At 39.4% G+C, this 18758-nt stretch overlaps 1 protein-coding gene across 1 annotated transcript in view; it reads right to left on the reverse strand.

Moving 5' to 3' along the window:
• DSCAM (DS cell adhesion molecule) overlaps positions 1-18758 on the reverse strand; it is a 749662-nt gene that overhangs the window by 237344 nt on the left and 493560 nt on the right. The window contains exon 11 of the mRNA XM_059165108.1: positions 3986-4105. Within this exon, the coding sequence (XP_059021091.1) occupies positions 3986-4105 (120 nt within the window). The remainder of the gene's footprint in view (positions 1-3985; positions 4106-18758) is intronic.

Here is an 18758-nt window from a genome sequence, read left to right on the forward strand (position 1 = left end):
GCAGCTTCAGGGTTAAACTGTTACAGCTCTAAGACGAACAACCCAAGTCTCTTTTGTTTACATCTTTTTATTACACATAAGGAAGGTGCCCTCATGTTCTTAGTAAATATTTGATTATTGGGAACATGTTCCATAAGCAAGGCTAAATTTTTCCTAAGAAACTTCTTTATCACTTATATAATTAAAGTGATAATATACAATCTCCCTCTTTGCTATCAGAAGATATTTAAAAATAAGTATCGGGGCACCCGGGTGGCCCAGTCAGGTAAGCTGCCAACTCTGAGTTTAGGCTCAAGCCCTGATTTCAGGGTCCTGGGATCAAGCCCCACACCAGGCAATGCTCAGTAGGGAGTCTGCTTGCAATGTTCTCTCCCTCTTCCTCTGTCCCTCCCCTAGCTCATGTACTCTCTCCCTCTCTCTCTCTCAAATAAATCTTTAAAAATAAGCAGACCTAGGGCATCCGGGTGGCTCAGTTGGTTAAGTGTCTGTCTTCAGCTAGGATCATGATCCTGGGATCCTGGGATTGAGTCCTGTATCAGGCTCCCTGCTCCATGGGGAGCCTGCTTCTGCCTCTGCCTCTCTCTCTCTCTCTCTGTCTCTCATGAATAAAGAAATTAAATCTTTAAAAAAAATAAGTAGACCTCTTATTTAAAAAAAAAATAATAAAAATAAGTACAACCCCTGGTGTTATTTTCATTATAGGAAACAGGCAGTAGTGTGACCTGTGGAAGGTTGATACAGAAATCCAATTCTGGCCAGTGGCCAAGGGATTTTGAAAGTGATAGAAATTGCTTGCTCTGAGCCAGCAATTCTACTGGTAGAAATGTATCCCTGGGAAAGAATGCACACCTACAAAGTTCGGTGAGATAGAGTCACTGTGACATTTTTAGGATAGTGAAAAGGCAGAAGGAAGCTAACATACACTGTGCAGCAAAATGTCGGGCACACCCAGCTGCCAAGTGTCCATCCTGCCCTTTTATTTCATGAAATAGCCCAAGTTGTAAGCATGGCTGCCGTGTGCGCAGCTACAAAGCATCTGCAGACCTCTGGGGGTTGTTGTTTGTTTGTTTGTTTGTTTTGATGCTTATTACTTGGTTTGTTAGAGAGATCTCCCTTTGAAGTAAAACGAAGAGAGGGGCGGCAGGGCGGGTTTTCAACTATTCCCCGGGGCCAGCAGCAGCAACACAGAGAGGCCCTTGCCTCTGTGTTTAACCAGGACAGCTTTCTGTGCCTGATGAGGACTGTCACACGCCAGGCCACCGGGGCTGAGGACATGGAACCCACGGAATCGTGGTTTGCGGTTCCACCATAAAAATGAGTTGGAGGGGGGCGTGATGCCAAGGAGACACCAGAGAGAAGTGGGGGAGGGGCTGGCCCCCGGAGCAGACCAGCAGAACTGATTTACGGACATTCTGGAGAGGTTCCTGTGGGGGGATGACTCAAGTCGGGTGGCAGCTCTCTCCCTTCCGTGGAAAAGTTAGAAGTGGCCACGGAGCTCAGCAGGAGGAGCTGCTTGCCAACAGGGACAGAACAAAGGTGTAAGCAGTTTGGGTCCCTGATACCCTAGAGGAAAAAACAAACTGGTCTTGAACTGTCCAGACTCCTCATAAGAGAAAGAGTAAACCCTTGTGGCTTCAAGTCACTGAGCCCAATCCTTACAAAGGCAAAGTGATGGAGGGATCTATGGAAGTGTTAATGGGAACACTACACAGTGATTAAAAAGTCTTAGTGATCACCCATGCTTATTGAGACAGAAAGACATTAACAGCATATTGATAACTGAAGAAAGGAGATCATAAGTCTGGAAGAATCATGATCAATGAAAAAAGCCTGTAAAATTATATGAAAATATATATATATATATATATGTTTGTAGGGTGGCAGGTCTGAAGGCTAGCCAAAAACACTAAGAGTAGTTATCTTTACCTTTGAATGATGCTATTTGGAGGGAACTTAACTTTATAAAATATTTGTTGCAATTTGTTTATTTCTTGGTTGACTTCATATTGCACAAAAATGTTAAAAATAAAAAAAGGCTACGGTAACTTACTTTACCCATCAGTGATGGGAAGGAATAAGATGTCATCAGATCCATGACTGATGAAGCACTATGCGTGTATGAGAAACACTCTATCAAACAAATAAGACATGGAGAGAAGCAAGTAAGTAACACGAATAAGAAACTTCCCAAAAGGGAAGCAGAAGTGATCAGTCAACAGAGGATAACAATGTTTCAACATTGTTAGTAATCCAAACATGCAAATTAAAACAGAAAGTGCTTTCAACTATCACACTGTAAAGTTTAAGAATAAAAAGATACTTCCGAATTGGTGGGAGGCAGGGGCACACACGACTCACCCTGCAGTATTTTCCAAAGGGCCCTGGGCCAGCACAGATCGGAAAGGCATAAATGTGGTCATGCTACTGTGCTTCTGAGGACTTCCCTAAAGAAGACAATCACACAATGCCCCACATGCATATCCAAGGCTGTTTATCCCGTGGAGTTCATAGTACGGAGAAACTAAAAATAATCTCATGGGGAAAGGGGGAGACTTGCACAAGGGCAAATGTTAGAAATAATTCTGAAGAAGGTGAGTGTTGTGGGGAATGTTCGTAATACCAGACATGACATATATACAAACTAAGTTAAAGGCATGCTGTTTGTTTTCCTGTAATGTGTAACATGCGGCTTCAAATACAACCTAAAATAAAGTCCTGTGGGCAGATACTCTGAATAATAGGCATTAGCTTTTTGAATAAACTGCTTTCACATGGACAATGCATATGGCAGCCTATAGGGGAGTAGCCTCAGGGAATTCTAAAAAAATTTAATTGATTTCCTCCTGTAAGGAAGCAGCTTCTAGCACCCTCTTCCCCTGCTCCCTTCCCTCTCCCTCTGGAAGGAAATATATCGGAAAGGAGGTGTAAGTGGCCCATTTGTTTTGCTTTCCTTCTGTTATTTTCATAATAAGGAAATGCAACAGGTTACTTTAAAAAGCAACACCTGGAACACAAACCTTGATAAAGTGAACAAATAAATAGTACACTCAGAACAATTAAACACACATAATAGGTTTTAGATTGTTAAGAGACTGTGATTTATTTGCTTGTTTATCTCACACATGTGTGTTTGACCTTCAACCATTTGATCCATAAATTATTGAGAAAAGATGAGTGAATAAGAAAAGAGAGAGAACTCTAAAATGCTGGTGAGCCCAGGGAAGAACCCTTCCCTGGAGGAGACTGTAAGATGGACACAAATGATCTCTATGGTGTCTAGAATGTTCCCCATTAGCCTGCCTGTCACATGTTTCTATTTCTAGAACGTTTACAGCCTTACAGTAAAACTGGCGAGGCCACTTTGCTTTTGCAGAGAAAGCATGATTCAAATACGATATTTAAATATGACAGACACATTCAAGCAAAGAACACTGGATGCTCAACATGGGACACAGGTGTGAGTGTTTTGAAAAGACTGTACCAGACAAACAATATGGAATTTGTCTATTCTAAGATAACCAGGTAAATAAATCAATCAACAATTTTATTTTTAATCTTCTAAACCCGCTTAATGTCATATGTATACATTCTGGGGAAATGCTTTTCAAACAATGAGCAATTCTGACCATTGGTTCTTTCATCCGCATATGGAAGGGTGTGTGGTGCTCCCCCAGCAGATCACAGTCACACCATTCAAGCGGGCAACACAGACCTTTCCCGGGAGCTGAAATAACTTCCACTGACTCCCTGCCCCAGACGTGATCTTTCCCAGGGCAGGCTATACAAGACCAGGCAGGCACTCCTGGTCCAAACTAAAAACACTCAGATGGACCAGTAGGGGTAAGCTGAGAAGACAGAGTTGGTGAAGGTGGGAATGTATTTCCTTGCCAGAAGGAAGTCTGGAAGGATTTGAAATGTTCCTCTAAGTCTTTAGATTCAAACATAAACGTTTGGCAGGCAATGAGCAAACCAAGTAACGTCATACCTTTAGAGAACTTCCACACTATGGTGGGTACAGGGTAGCCCTCGGCAGAGCAGTTGAGGACGACAGCCTTGCCATAAATCCCGTCCTGGTCCCGTGGTTGAACCACAAATTTGGGAGGAACTGAAAAGAAAGAAATGTCACCTTTAGTTCAGACAACAACACAACTTATTTTAATACCTGTAGGTATGGATTTGAAGAATTCCAAGAATTTTAATGAACATTAAAATACAAACAATGTTTGTATGTTAAGATACATGAAAAATTGGAAAACAATATTTGTGAGCTAGAACAAATTAGGAAAATGACCTCATTTTTCCTAATGAGGAATAAATCATTTTCCTAATAAATCAATGAGATTCTTCAAATTGAAGTTACTTTGCACCTGGAAAAACTGGGCTCATGTGTGGAAGTTGACTAAGCCACAGGTATGTGACATTCTTTTTTATCTGTGTTACAGAAAATCTTCAGCAATCCAATCCATGGCAAATAGAATCAGGACCACAATTGGAAGAACAAAAAGTAATTATTGATAGTAAGTATTCCTCTTGGGTGTGCACTGCTCAAAGCATTTGTGTTTGTTCTTCTTCTAACAGAAGATGAAGGGAAAATTAATAGGCATCCCCTAAAGACAATAAAGAACATAGCATGGTATTGAACTTTGCCCCCAAATCTGATGAAGACACATAGACCATTATTCTTGATGTCAGCACTCTCCTGGGCCAATAGGTACAATGGAGGTTAACTAAAGTGAGGTACCATGATGACTTTATAATAAGTGTACTTATCCAAAAAAAAAAAAAAAAAAAAAAAAAAAAAACCAGATTAAATAACTGAGTATTTGGTAACTTTTGTGAGGAGCCGAAAAAAATGCATCCCTACCCAAAACATACACATGCCCTCTGTGTAGAACATACCTGTCAAGAGAAGGCAAATGCCTTGTTAAGTTATTGCTATTCTAAGAGTATTTGGGCTTCCTCTGAAAGAGATGGTACAGGTACTGCTAGAAAAGGCAGCATGTGAAGGTATTAGAATCTCAGAAACGTTTCCATCAAAATCAGAATCCCAGAAAATTCTTCATCCCAAAATGATTAATTATATGATGAACTTCCAAAAAAGCAATCACAGTACTATGTAAGAGGATATGGACTGTGTCCCCTGTATGTCAGACCCTTAACAAATATGAGTGTTCTTCCTCTCCTTTTCATAATTCATGGTAAAAGCTAATCTTGTCTGCTTTGCAGATTCCATAATTCTTGCTTTAGACAAAAATGGGCCTATGTGTTATAAATCAAAAGGGAGTCCAACCATCACATGAATGGACTGATAGAAAGATCAGAATCTAGGTGAGTTAGATGCTTAAAAGCATGTTGAAATGATATAAACCATAGTGAAGATCATTGTGGTCATAAAACACCCTAGGAAGAGGAAATGGTAGACATGAGAAGCAGCAGGAGATGGAACTCTCTGCTGTTTCTGAAAGAGATGACAGTGATGGCTAGGAGTACAGAGCCAAGGACTAAACACCAGTGCTTGAGCTCCAACTCTGTTTCTTCCAGTTGGATGATCTGGTGCAAGTTATCAAATATCTCTTGGCTTCAATTTCCTTATCTGTAAATTGGGAATAATTATAGCACTGATTTTATCAGACTGGTGTGGGGATCAAATGGATTATGATTGCAAATGTCTCAGAACAGTGCCTGGAAGTTATGGAGTACTCTAAGTGTGCTGGTTAATTTAATAAATGTGGGTATGTCCAGCTTTAACATATCCTTAACAAACACAAACCCCAACTTGCAAATTAAATAATTTATATGGCCAATAGGTCTCTTCAATATTATTCAATTTTATTTCATTTAGATGATATCCCGAGACACACATATTCAATAAAATGTAAATATATTTAAATTGGGTGATAAGGGATGACTCTTCCATGCTCAGAAAGTTATTTCTAGGAAAAATGCTGGAGATTATTAGAGCAAAGTTTCTAGTAAAATATAATCAACCTCAAGGATAGATTGCAAAGTTTGAGGCACCATACCAAAATCACTCTCGCCAGGTGGAAGGAAAATATACAGTCATCTATAGTCTATGCTCTGGCTCAAATTCTGCTGATAGAAGAAAACCCTTTGTCAAATGCGTAGGGTAACTAATTGCTTGCATTTCCTCTGGAAACATGTCTAATTATAATTGATCCATGACCCTCCCCTCAATTTGGTTCCAATCCAAAGGGACATTACTTAAAAACTGATCAAAAGGTTTACATGGGAAATAACCATTGACATATTGCAAGTGGAAGGTAATTATAGGTGGAAATGGCCCATAAAACCGCAAATTATCTTCCATATCTTCCTCTTTCATCTCCTTGTATCAAATGCTCATGGCTCTTCCTCCAAACTCTATCACATATCCTCAAATTCTCTTCATCTCTTCACTGCCATGCTCTCGTCACAATGGGCAGGCAGGGTGTGTGGTGAAGTGCCACACACGCTCCCTCCCTCTGGTTTCAGCACACCAAGGGCTGGACAGTTCCACACACCTGCCAGGGTGCTCACCAAGAGCACGAGTCTCTCTGCTGTCTGGGGCCTCCTCGGGAGTCATACATTCTTCCTCACTTTCACTGGTGCGACACAGAAATGTGGGAGACAAACATGTAACAATGAGAGGGCGGGGCGGGGAGTGCCCCTCTTCTCCAATCCATCCTGTGGAACAATTCTGAGGCACATTCTATGGCTGTGCTTCTCACACATTGGAGGGCATCACAATCACCTGAAGAGCTGGCTCAAACATGAGTTGCTGAACCCTATCTTCCAAAGTCCTGACTCAGTGGGTCTGAGGAGGGATCCAAGACACTGTCTTTCAAATAATCTACCAGTGACGCTGAGGCTGCTGGTCCAGAGACAACACTTTGAGAATCACTGTTCCATGGGTCTCCTCAGGATTCTTCAGAGTACCAATGAGTCCCAGAGGCCCACAGCATCAACCAGCTCATTAAAACAACTTTAACTGATATCTTCTCTCTCCTTCTGATCTCATTCTCACCGCCCCCATTTCTCACTCTCGAACCCAGGAATCACATCTCAATCATGGACAGCCAATCAGCAGCCAATCATGGACCTTGAACTCTGCTTTCAGAGGAACTCCCCTTCAACAAGGCCGATATTGGTTCTTAGCTGGTTCCTGGAGCAGCCTGCTAACAGATCTACTGGCACCTACAGGCCGACTTCAATCCGTTCCTCACACAGTGGCTGGAAGAATCCAAGACACGGACTGGATGAAGTGAATCCCTGCTTCAAACCAGCAGTGCATTCCCATTGTTCCTTGATACAATCCAGACTCTTACAACACTCTGAAGGCTCTTTATGACTTATTTGACACTCCCCTCTAGCTGTTGTAAGACCCCATCTATCCCCACCCCCATGACTGCTTTTGCTGCTGAGTCTTCACATAAGCTTCTTATGTCTTTGTTTAACAGATTCTCACTTATGGTTATTTACATCTCAGCGCAAAGTCCACTTTGTCTGGAGCCCCTTACCGATGCTGTGGATGAGATCAAGTGCCCCCAGAGAATGCTGTGTTACCTGCTGTTGCCTTTACTGAGCATGTCTGATATTGCTGCTCTCCCTCATCAGGCTCTGCCCTGCAGGAGAATAAGTACTGTCCCTTTCCCACAGACTATTGTACCCCAGCATGGCGCATAGCGATAGGACACAGAAAGCTCTCTGAAAACATCTGTGGAATGGACTGACAAATAGGTATTATTATTCCATTTTTACAGAATAGAGAAATAGATTTTGTCCAAAGTAGCATGGCTGAGTTAATACCACAGATCAGAGTGGCCCCAAACCCCAAAACCTTTGAGAATGACAGATCTACTTTCTTCTGATGGTGGAGAGTAGAAAGCATTCTAGGAGGATTCTGGGCAAGGAAACACATACCGAAAGTGGAACTGTTGCAATTTGAGCTAAAACTTATGATAGGACCTGAAGACATAACACTCTGTATAGTCTGGGTTATAGTTCCCCAAAGTTACTGGTTCCCTTTGTAAATATTATATTTGGGTTGTTTCTGGATGGTTCAATTCATTAAGTGGCTCTTGGCCACTGGCTCAGGTCAGGGTCTTGAGGTCAAGAGATCAAACCCCGCATCTGCCTCTGCGCTTAGTGAGAAATTTACTTCTCCCTCCGTCCCTCCCTCTACCTTGTGCTTTTTCTCTCCCTCTCTCTCAACTAGATAGATAAATAAATAAAATCTATCAAAAATAAAATTATATCTTGGTTTCCTTTTATTTGTATAACACTTTATTTGGTACATTGTAGTGAGCATATATGCCAATCTTGTTGACTTTTCAATAGAAAGTGGAGGAGAAGGGTGATTAAGGAAATAGAAGGGATAGATTTAACCAAATAATTATGTCACATTCCCAAAAGGTAACATAAGTCATTCTTGCCATATACCTTTGTATCATGAGACCCATGTAGTCTGACAGTATCTCAAGACCCCAGGGATTCCTTGGAGGGAGCTGAATACTGAAAATTATCTGGAATCTGTGCTTAAAAATGTGCAAAAATGGGATGCCTGGGTGGCTCAGTGGTTAAGTGCCTGCCTTTGCTCAGGTCATGATCCTGGGGTCCTGGCATCAAGCCCCACATGAGGCTCCTTGCTCTGTGAGAAGACTGCTTCTCCCTCTGCCTGCCTCTCCTCCTGCTTGTGTTCCCTCTCTCGCTGTGTCTCTCTCTGTCAAATAAACAAATAAAATCTTTTCAAAAAGTGTGCAGAAACTAAAATTTTTTTGAATGTTGTGTGTTGTGTTTTCAACTTGTAACTTTTACAAGTAATTCTGCCTTTTTAATAGTTTTACAAAAAAGTTCTGAAGAGGCTATAAATCTATTGAATAAATGAAAAAAATAAGGGCCATTTAAAATAAAGTGATCTTCAGCTTGGTCTGCTCAAGGAAGGAATTATTTTTGTAGTTTTTAAGAGAGGAAGAGTACTATGCTTCTAATAGAACAGGTATTTCTCGATGTTAGAGGCAATTTTTTTTTTTAATGTTTGAAATGCAAGGCCTCCAAGGAGCTATATATTTCCAAAGGATGTAAGCTTCCCTAAGCTGTCAACAGAGACAGGGATTCTGTTTTACTGAAGGCAAACCTGGAAGCTATTTGGTGGGGAGAATGGGGCAGGTACATAAATATTGCCGTTCTCTCCTGGATGGCATTTAGTCAAGATGGTAATTGGACAAAGCCTCGGTAAGATTTAATTTATGACACTAGAAACTAAAATCCAATGGCTTCCCATTACAACCAGAAAGATGGCCTAGCCTTTGCCCTCAATGTTTTCCCTCCTCCCTTGCAGAACACTGAGCCCACTGTTCTCTTGCCACTCTTTGAACACACAAAGCTCGTTCCTGACTTGGGTTCTTCATGCTTGGTCATTCTGCCTGGTGCTCGCTATGCCTTGTTCCCTCACCTTACTCAAGTCTGCTCCAAAATCCCTTGGAAAAGTCTTCCTCTGTCCACCTGACCCGACCCAACATACCTTTCCTATCCATATCACTCTCAACCCTCCAATTTCATAGAACATGTAGATACCTGACATAGTGTGTTATCTCTTTCACTGGAATGTGAGTTTTATGGGACAGGAACTTGGGATCACTATTTTGATCACCACTGTACCCCAGCACTCAGAATATCTGGTGTAAAATAGATGCTTAGTAAATATTTGTTGGAAGAATCAATGGATCAAGTAAAATGATAGCACAAATATGGTATCAAAAATTGGATCACTAAACATAGCAATAAGGTAGTGGCCTCATGTAACTTTTAGTTTCCTTGCCAAATAAAGGTCAGCTCAAAGTCTTTGGCATGATGTTTGTTTTCTGTGTGGCAGCTCATCATTAAAAGCCAGAAACAGCAGATACTTCATAGGACATAAAGAAGTGTGAGAACAGGGGCACCTGGGTGGCTCAGTGGGTTAAAGCCTCTGCCTTCGGCTCAGGTCAAGATCCCAGGGTCCTGGGATCGAGCCCCACATCAGGCTCTCTGCTAGGCAGGTAGCCTGCTTCCTTTCCTCTCTCTCTGCCACTCTCTCTGCCTGCTTGTGATCTCTCTCTCTCTCTCTCTCTCTCTCTGTCAAATAAATAAATAAAATCTTAAAAAAAAAAAAAAGTGTGAGAACACAAACCTCCTTTGGAATCACAGAAAATCATCGCATCAGGGGCTTTCTTCTCAGTGATGCAGAGCCAATAATAGGAAGCAAAGGGCACGTATGTTCTGTCATTAATTCTAGTACTTTCCCTCCAAAGGGCTTCATTAATGCCAAGGTCACCCAACTGAGCATGACATTAGGGAGATCATCGGTCCACAGCAAGTGTAAGCCATGGGGCACACACATAAAAGCTAAAGGTTGTTTGGTTCTTTTTTCTTTTAATTTCCCTTCTGATAACAGCTAATGTATTTTAAATTAAGTCTCTATAAATCTTCCCAATGACCCAAACAATCAAAAACTGTGCTAAGCTCTATAATGATCTGAGGTCATAAGACTGTGATAGAAGGGATGACTAAGAATTGGGCTCCAAAACTCCATTATTGTCATACACATTCACTCTGCATCTCAGCTAAATTATCTTAGTTGTCACCTTCATCTCCTATAAGCAATTTACCCCCAACTGCTATAGTTCCCTCAAAAAAAAAATGTACTTTTACCTTTAGACTACATTCCCAGACCTTCATTCTAATTAATCACCCAATGCACGGATTTCCCCCATGGTCTCTTCTGTGGAATGTGTCTTCAATCATGTTCCAAAATCATGTGGATGTGAGTGGCACGAAGAGACAGACAGAAAGTGCAGAAGGTGTCATTACTCACTGAGCGCTTAATATGTGCCAGGCACTGGGATAAATACAGGATTTAAGCCCCAGAAATTCCTAGTACGTATCATTCCATTTTATGAATCAGAGAATGGAGGTAAAGAGAGGTTAAGGAATTTACCCAAGGTCCCACAGCTAACAGGTGTCCCGATCATGATAGGACTGAAAGGAAGAAAAGAGGAAAGAAGAGATGCAGGGAAGAGTTCTGGGGATGCACGTTTGCAGGCTAGTGGGCTTTCCCTTGGCTCTCCTGTGCACACAGCACAGTCCATCACCTGCCTCCAGACTGGTCTTCCTGCCTCAAGGTAATCTGCTCAAAGACATTTGTAGTTCTCCATCACTTCCTCCATCAAGCCCATATTTGTTGATAATAGCAGGCAGATGGGTAAAACTCGGACCATGGCACAACCTCTCTATCTTAGCTGTCACTATCCCTCCCTGACCTCAGAACATATGCCTGGACACCTGTGTCCCCTCTACTCATTCATGGAGAGTCATCAGAGGCCTCTGTTGCCAGCCAGGAGCCAAGGTCATGCTGACTGTTACCTTGTTACCTAATTAAATTGTCTCAGCATCTCCAAGGCGTAAGTCTCACTGTTCCTATTTTACAGATTAGGAGATTAAGGATCAGAGAGATTCAGTCACGTTCTCAAAGTCACCTGAAAAATGAACAAGCAGAAATGTGGACCTTGATTTTCTTGCTGAGAGACTAAATGTTACATTTTTATTCTCTTTCTAAACCCTACTCACATCAAGGCTGACGGAGCTCACTCGTTCCATGAAAACTTCATGGAACATATCAAACACTGGTCTCTCCCTTATTAGAACTCATTCTGCTCTTGTAATTACTAGTCTGTCTCTTGAAGGCTTCCAAACCACCCTCTTTGTGACAAGGCGATTTCAAGGTCTCTAAGCTCCTCACTCTGATTCTGGTTTTTTCCAAACCACATCTCAAACCAAAAACTTTAAAACCTCCAAGAGAAAAAAACATTTCTAAACTCGAGTTAAAGATTTAAATAAAGACCTTTATAATTATTCTCTAATACTGATTGCTATTTTTGAGCGGGTTATGTTTCCCTAACTATAGCTTTGCTTTTTTTTTTTTTTTTTTTTTTTTTTTTGGTGAACCAAGTAACAACTGTGTTCCAAAGTTAATGTTAAGTCTACATTTTGCAATATGAATGCTCTCTCATTCTAAATGACATAAAATGATAAGATTCTTCATCTTACCTAAAACATCTATTCAGTTGATTCATAACAAGATCCAGCTGAAATGATGATAAAATTCAACTACTTGACCACTTAAATTAAAAGCTGAAATTAGAGCAGCTGCCTGATTCCTAGCCGTTGAAGACAAGAGGCTGTCACTCACAGCAGGCATTATCCATCCACAGAGAAAGCTCCCTGTCCCAACTATTATGTACTGAGGCCAGAGGGAGAATGGAGGAGACAATAAGATATCTCATTTCCCACTCCAACACCCAGCACAGTCTTCGGCCAGCTACTCTTGGGGAGAATGTCTGTCATCAAGGCTTCTCATACATTTTTCTCAATTACTTAGCCACAGATTTCTGCAAAGTATCTTCTGAGTTAACCCTAGCTTTGTCATCCCTGCTACCACCACCTTAACTCCAACCGTAACCACTTCTCATGTGGACCACAGAGCCTCCCCTCTGGGCTTCTGGACTCCTGGTCTCACTTTAATCTGTTGATTTTTTTTTTTCTTTTGTTTGGATCTCCTCATTCAATTCCCATGGCCTCTAGACCTCAGGACACAGAAACTTCCAGCTGTGAACCAAAGTTAGCTGTGTGTCTTACCCTCGTCCGTGCTGGTCTCTAGCCACTCCATCCTACCACATCAGGGAAATAAGTGTGTCTGCTGTCTAAAGCCTCCCCACCACCACAGGTGACAGACTTTCTTCCAGGAACCCATTACCTTCCTTTCTCTCTTTTGTAAGTCCCTGCTGTATTTTCTAATGGCTCAGGAACCCCACTCCCTCCCTCCGGGAACCTGCCTCATGTGTCTCCTAACCTAAATTTGGTTAAGTTTCCTTTCTTCTTCATAGTTGCCCTGCAGCTTGTCACACAGCCTGTGGGACTGTCACCTGTCTCTCTCCCACTACATGGGGAGCTCTCACTGTGAAGAAAGAAACATTCATCCTCTCAGGGACTATTACAGGGGAAGCTACTATTTATTGGTTTGAAGCCAGTCACTAACCTGTGACATCTACTGCTTTTCCATAGTCCCTTCCAAAACACCATCCCATTTTTAACAAAATTCTCTTAGTAGAAAGTTGTTATTTTGTAAAGTAAGTTTCTTAATTATTTCATTTCTGAGGAATTTTGAACCTTAGGAAGGTTATCTTTTAATATTAAAAAAAAACTGAAGTACAATTTATATACAGTAAAATACATAACTTTAAAGCATATAGTTTGATACATTTTGACAAGTGCATAAATGTACAAAACCCACATCCCATCAAGATTTAGAATATTTCGGGGCACCTGGGTGGCTCAGTGGGTTAAAGCCTCTGCCTTCGGCTCAGGTTATGATCTCAGGATCCTGGGATCGAGCCCCATATCCGGCTCTCTGCTCAGCAGGGAGCCTGCTTCCTCCTCTCTCTCTGCCTCCCTCTCTGACTACTTGTGATCTCTCTGTCTCTGTCAAGTAAATAAATAAAATCTTAAAAAAAAAAAAAAGATTTAGAATATTTCCATTCACCCCAAATGTTCTCTCCTTGTCAGTTCCCAAACCCCCTTCCTGCTGGCAACATTCTGATTTTTATCTCTATTGATTAATTTTCTATCTTGGAAGCTCTTGTAAATGAATATAAATTGAATACATGACAAATATGTTATGAATAGAATACAATACTCATTTCTATGTGTCTGGCTTCTTTTACTCAGTGTACTGTTCTTCAGAGTTGTCTGTATTTTGTGGGAATTCGTAGTGTATTCTATTTACATTTAAACTAATTATTATTGATAGGGAAGGACTTGTTCTGGACATAAACAAAATGTTTTCTCTGTCTTGTTCTTTTGTCTCATTTCTTCTGTTACAGTGTTCCTTTGTGTGTGTGTGTGTATGTGTGTCTCTCTCTCTCTCTCTCTCTCTCTCTCTTTTAATATTGACACACTTTAATTTTGCCTCCTTTCTCTTTTTCTTTTGTATACTGGTATATTTTTTTAATTTATTTTTTATTTGTTTTCAGCATAACAGTATTCATTATTTTTTCACCACACCCAGTGCTCCATGCAATCCGTGCCCTCTCTAATACCCATCACCTGGTACCCCAACCTCCCACCCCCCGCCACTTCAAACCCCTCAGATTGTTTCTGAGTCCATAGTCTCTCATGGTTCACCTCCCCTTCCAATTTCCCTCAACTCCCTTCTCCTCTCTAACACCCCTTGTCCTCCATGCTATTTGTTATGCTCCACAAATAAGTGAAACCATATGATAATTGACTCTCTCTGCTTGGCTTATTTCACTCAACATCATCTCTTCCAGTCCCGTCCATGTTGCTACAAAAGTTGGGTATTCGTCCTTTCTGATGGAGGCATCATATTCCATAGTGTAATGGACCACATCTTCCTTATCCATTCGTCTGTTGAAGGGCGTCTTGGTTCTTTCCACAGTTTGGCGACTGTGGCCATTGCTGCTATAAACATTGGGGTATAGGTACTGGTATATTTGTTAACATTTTTCTGTACACACCCATATCATCAGCACATGTAGGCACATTTTGTGCCTTCTATCACAAATGCCATGCCTTCTATTTCTTATTCTTGTCTAAGCACAAAGGCTATGACCAACTAAAGCAGTACTGATAGAAAAGCTGAGAGCAGACCTGCTTATCTCATTCCTAATCATGAGGATAAAGAATAAAAACACTATGGATTTTTCCTAGGTCCCTTTTATTCTAGTGAGAGAGTTACAATTTTTTGTTAACTGGGAGGTTTTTTTTTTCTTAAATTAAGAATAAATATTGAATTTTAGTAAATTCTTTTCATCTATTTTAATGTGTGATTTTTCTACTTTATTTTTTTAATATAATAATATTATAATATATAATAACCTATAGATTAATTTTGAATGTTAAACCAAGTTTTTATTCCTGTAATAAAGCCCACTTTGTCATGAGATGTTACATTTTCTTTTATTGCTGATTTGACATGGTAGTATTATGGTAGCAATATTATATTGAAATGTTATATTGACATAGTAGTATTACGCCACTATTTTTGCACCTATATGCATGAGCAGTAACAGTTTGTGAAATTTTTTGTGTGCCATGACTTTATCAACTTCTTTATCTTGAGGTGATGCTGTGTCTAAAAATTTGGGAACTCCTCCCTTTTCCTTGATTACCTGAAGGAGTTTGTATAAGGTGCTGTTTTCCTTAAATTCTATAAAAACTTACAAATTAAGCTCTCTCCATCTTCAGTTTTTGTTGGAAGGTTTTTATAATGAATCCAAACCTTACAACGGACATAGGGCAAGTCACATGTTCACTTTTGTATCTATTTGGATAATTTATATCTTTGAAATCATTGATCATTTGATCTAAATTATCAAATATGCTGGCATAAAATTGTCCAAAACAGTTCTTCACTGTCCTTTTAATTAATGGCTGTAGGAACTGCAGTTATGTTTGTCTTTGCATTAGTTTTCTATAACTGCTACAATAAATCACAACAAACTTAGTGGCTTTAAATAACAAAGCTTAAATTCTTATTGTTCAGGTGATCAGAATTCTAGAATGTGCATTCTGTAGTTGTTTGATATAATCTATAAATACCAACTAGGTTACTTGGGTTGTTGGTATAGTTTAAGTCTTTTTTTTTTTTTTTTTTTTTTTGCTGATTTTTTGGTGTTTGTACTATTAGTTAATAAGAAAGGAGGGTTGAAATCCCCCATTGTCATTGTTTATTTGTCTGTTATTCTTTTCAGTTCTATTCTGTAACTATGTGTTTGGATTTCTATTATTAGGAGTATCTGTATTTCAGATTTTTATGTCTTGATGAATTAACCCCCTTTATTATTTTAACATGTCCTTATTTGCCTAGAGTAATATTCCTTACCCTGAGATTTACATTTAATTTAATATTTTACTTAATATTAATACATTCAATTAAGCTTTCTGTGATTTGTGTTTTATACAATTTTAATTTTTACTACTTATGTCTTTATATTTAACAGGTACCATGCATTTGAATCTTGCTTTTTTTTTTTTTTTTTTTTTAAAGATTTTATTTATTTATTTGACAGAGAGAGATCACAAGTAGGCAGAGAGGCAGGCAGAGAGAGAGGAGGAAGCAGGCTCCCCACTGAGCAGAGAGCCCGATGCGGGACCCGATCCCAGGACCCTGAGATCATGACCTGAGCCGAAGGCAGCGGCTTAACCCACTGAGCCACCCAGGCGCCCTGAATCTTGCTTTTTAATCATGATTGATAATTTTTCCTTTTTAATTGGTATGTTTAGTCCATTTATACCCAATGAAAGATTGATATAGTTGTATTTAAGTTTTCCATCCATTTTCCATCTCTCCTTTGTATTTTGTCCCTCTTTTCCTACTTTTTTCCCCCAGCTAATTAAGTATATTTTAATGTTCACATATCTGTTTTGTTGGATTAATATCTATACCTATTTGTTTCATTTTTGATAATTGCTCAAGAGTTTGTATTGAACATATTTAGCTAACAACATCTATGTTCACATAGTATCATACCACTTCATGGATAACATAGGATAAATTTTACAAGACTAAAATTCCACTTTCCTTTTTCCTGTTCTTTGTGATATTATTTTCTATTTTATTTTTGCATGTTATAAATTATTATTGTTTAAACTCCTAAATATTTTAAAGGAAATGAAAATGATAAAAAGGTGTATCTTATCTTTAGCCATAAATTTATTATATCAAGAGAACTTCATTCCTCTTGTCCATCAGTTTCCATGGAATTATTTTCTTTTAGCTTCAAGAACATTCTTTAATATTTACTGTAGTAAAATCTAGCTGGTAATTAATTCTCTAAACTTTTGTCTAAACATTTATTTATTTCTCCATGTTTGAAGAACATATTTTGCTGGTTACAGAATCCTAGACTGATGCATGTTCCCTTCCATCGTCTCCTTTCAGCACGTTGAAGATACTGTCCCATTCTATCCTAGCTTGAATTGTTTCTGATGAGAAGCCTGAAGTTTTCGTACTTGGTCCTCTTGATGTGACTAGTCATAATTCTCTGGCTACTTTTGACATTTTATTATTAGTTTTGAACAATTTAATTAGAATGTGCCATGGAATGGTTTTTCTTTATGCTTATTTTTTGAGAGTTCTATTGTTCATTTTGATATGTAGATTTATATTTTTCTTCACATTTAGAAAATTTCCAATCATTATTATTCAAATGTCTTTTTTCCTTCCACCTCTTTTTAAGAGTCTATGTATATGTTGGAATATTGGACATTTTCCCAAGTTTAGTGAGCCACTGTTTACTTTTTTTCCATCTTTCACCTCTCCATGAAAATACCTGAATAATTTCTCTTGCCCTCTTTTTAAGTTCAGTAATCCTTTATTCTGCAGTATCTAATATCTTTTTTTTTTTAAGATTTTATTTATTTATTTGACAGACAGAGATCTCAAGTAGGCAGAGAGGCAGGCAGAGAGAGAGAGGAGGAAGCAGGCTCCCTGCTGAGCAGAGAGCCTGATGCGGGACTTGACCCCAGGACCCTGGGATCTTGACCTGAGCTGAAGGCAGAGGCTTTAACCCACTGAGCCATCCAGGCACCCCTGCAGTATCTAATATCTTATTAAATAGATCCAATGACTGTGGAAAGAGCTGAGATGCCCTTCAACAGACGAATGAATGAAGAAGACATAGCCCATATATACAGTGGAATATTATTCAGCCATCAGAAAGGATGAATACCCAACTTTTGCATCAACATGGGTGGGACTGGAGGAGATTATGCTAAGTGAAATAAGTCAAGCAGAGAGTTATCATATCATATCAGTATCATATCATATATCAGTCAATTATCATATGGTTTCACTTACTTGTGGAACATAAAGAATGACATGGAGGACATTAGGACAAGGAAAGGAAAAGTGAAGGAAGGGAAATCAGAGGGGAAGACGAACCATGAGAGACTGTGGACTTCGAGAAATATACTGAGGGTTTTAGAGGGGAGGGGGGTGGGTAGATGGGTGAGCCTCGTGGTGGTTATTAAGGAGGACACATATTGCATGGAGCATGGGGTGTAGGACATAAATAATGAATCTTGGAACATTGCATTAAAAACTAAAGATATATTATATGGTGACTAACATAAAACAATAAAAAAATTAGCCATTCAAAAAAAATAGATCCAGTGAATTTCTCATTTCAGATATTATGTCTTTCAGATTTAGAAATTCTTTCTGGTTCTTTTTTTTTTTTAATATTTTACATTTACCTTCTTGTATTCCATAAGTATTCACTTACTGCACATAACTTTTCTTTTGAATCCTTGAAATGAGATGATAGTTGCTTGAAAAACTTGTCTGCTAATTCCAACATCTGCATGTCCATTAGTCTGTTCCTTTGTTTTTTCTTGTGTTTACAACTCACATTTTCCTCCTTCTTCACATATCTAGTTACTATGTATTAACACATTATAAATACACTGTTGAGAGTAATGATTTTGTTGACTTCCTTTAAAGAGTAATGTCTTTAATGTCTTGAAGACATTTCATTTACTGGTGAAGCTTTATCTTGTCAATTCTCTCTTAAGGCCTTTGTAGGGCTTGTTTAGAGTAGTCCTTATTCCAGGGATAGATTAGCCCTCCTCTTAGTGGCCTCCCTAAGATTTTAATAGAATTTTCGTATGTTCTTTACTCTGGCTATTCAGAACTCCATTATACC

Source organism: Mustela lutreola, chromosome 2, assembly GCF_030435805.1.
Source record: "Mustela lutreola isolate mMusLut2 chromosome 2, mMusLut2.pri, whole genome shotgun sequence".
Classification (NCBI taxonomy): Eukaryota; Metazoa; Chordata; class Mammalia; order Carnivora; family Mustelidae; genus Mustela; species Mustela lutreola.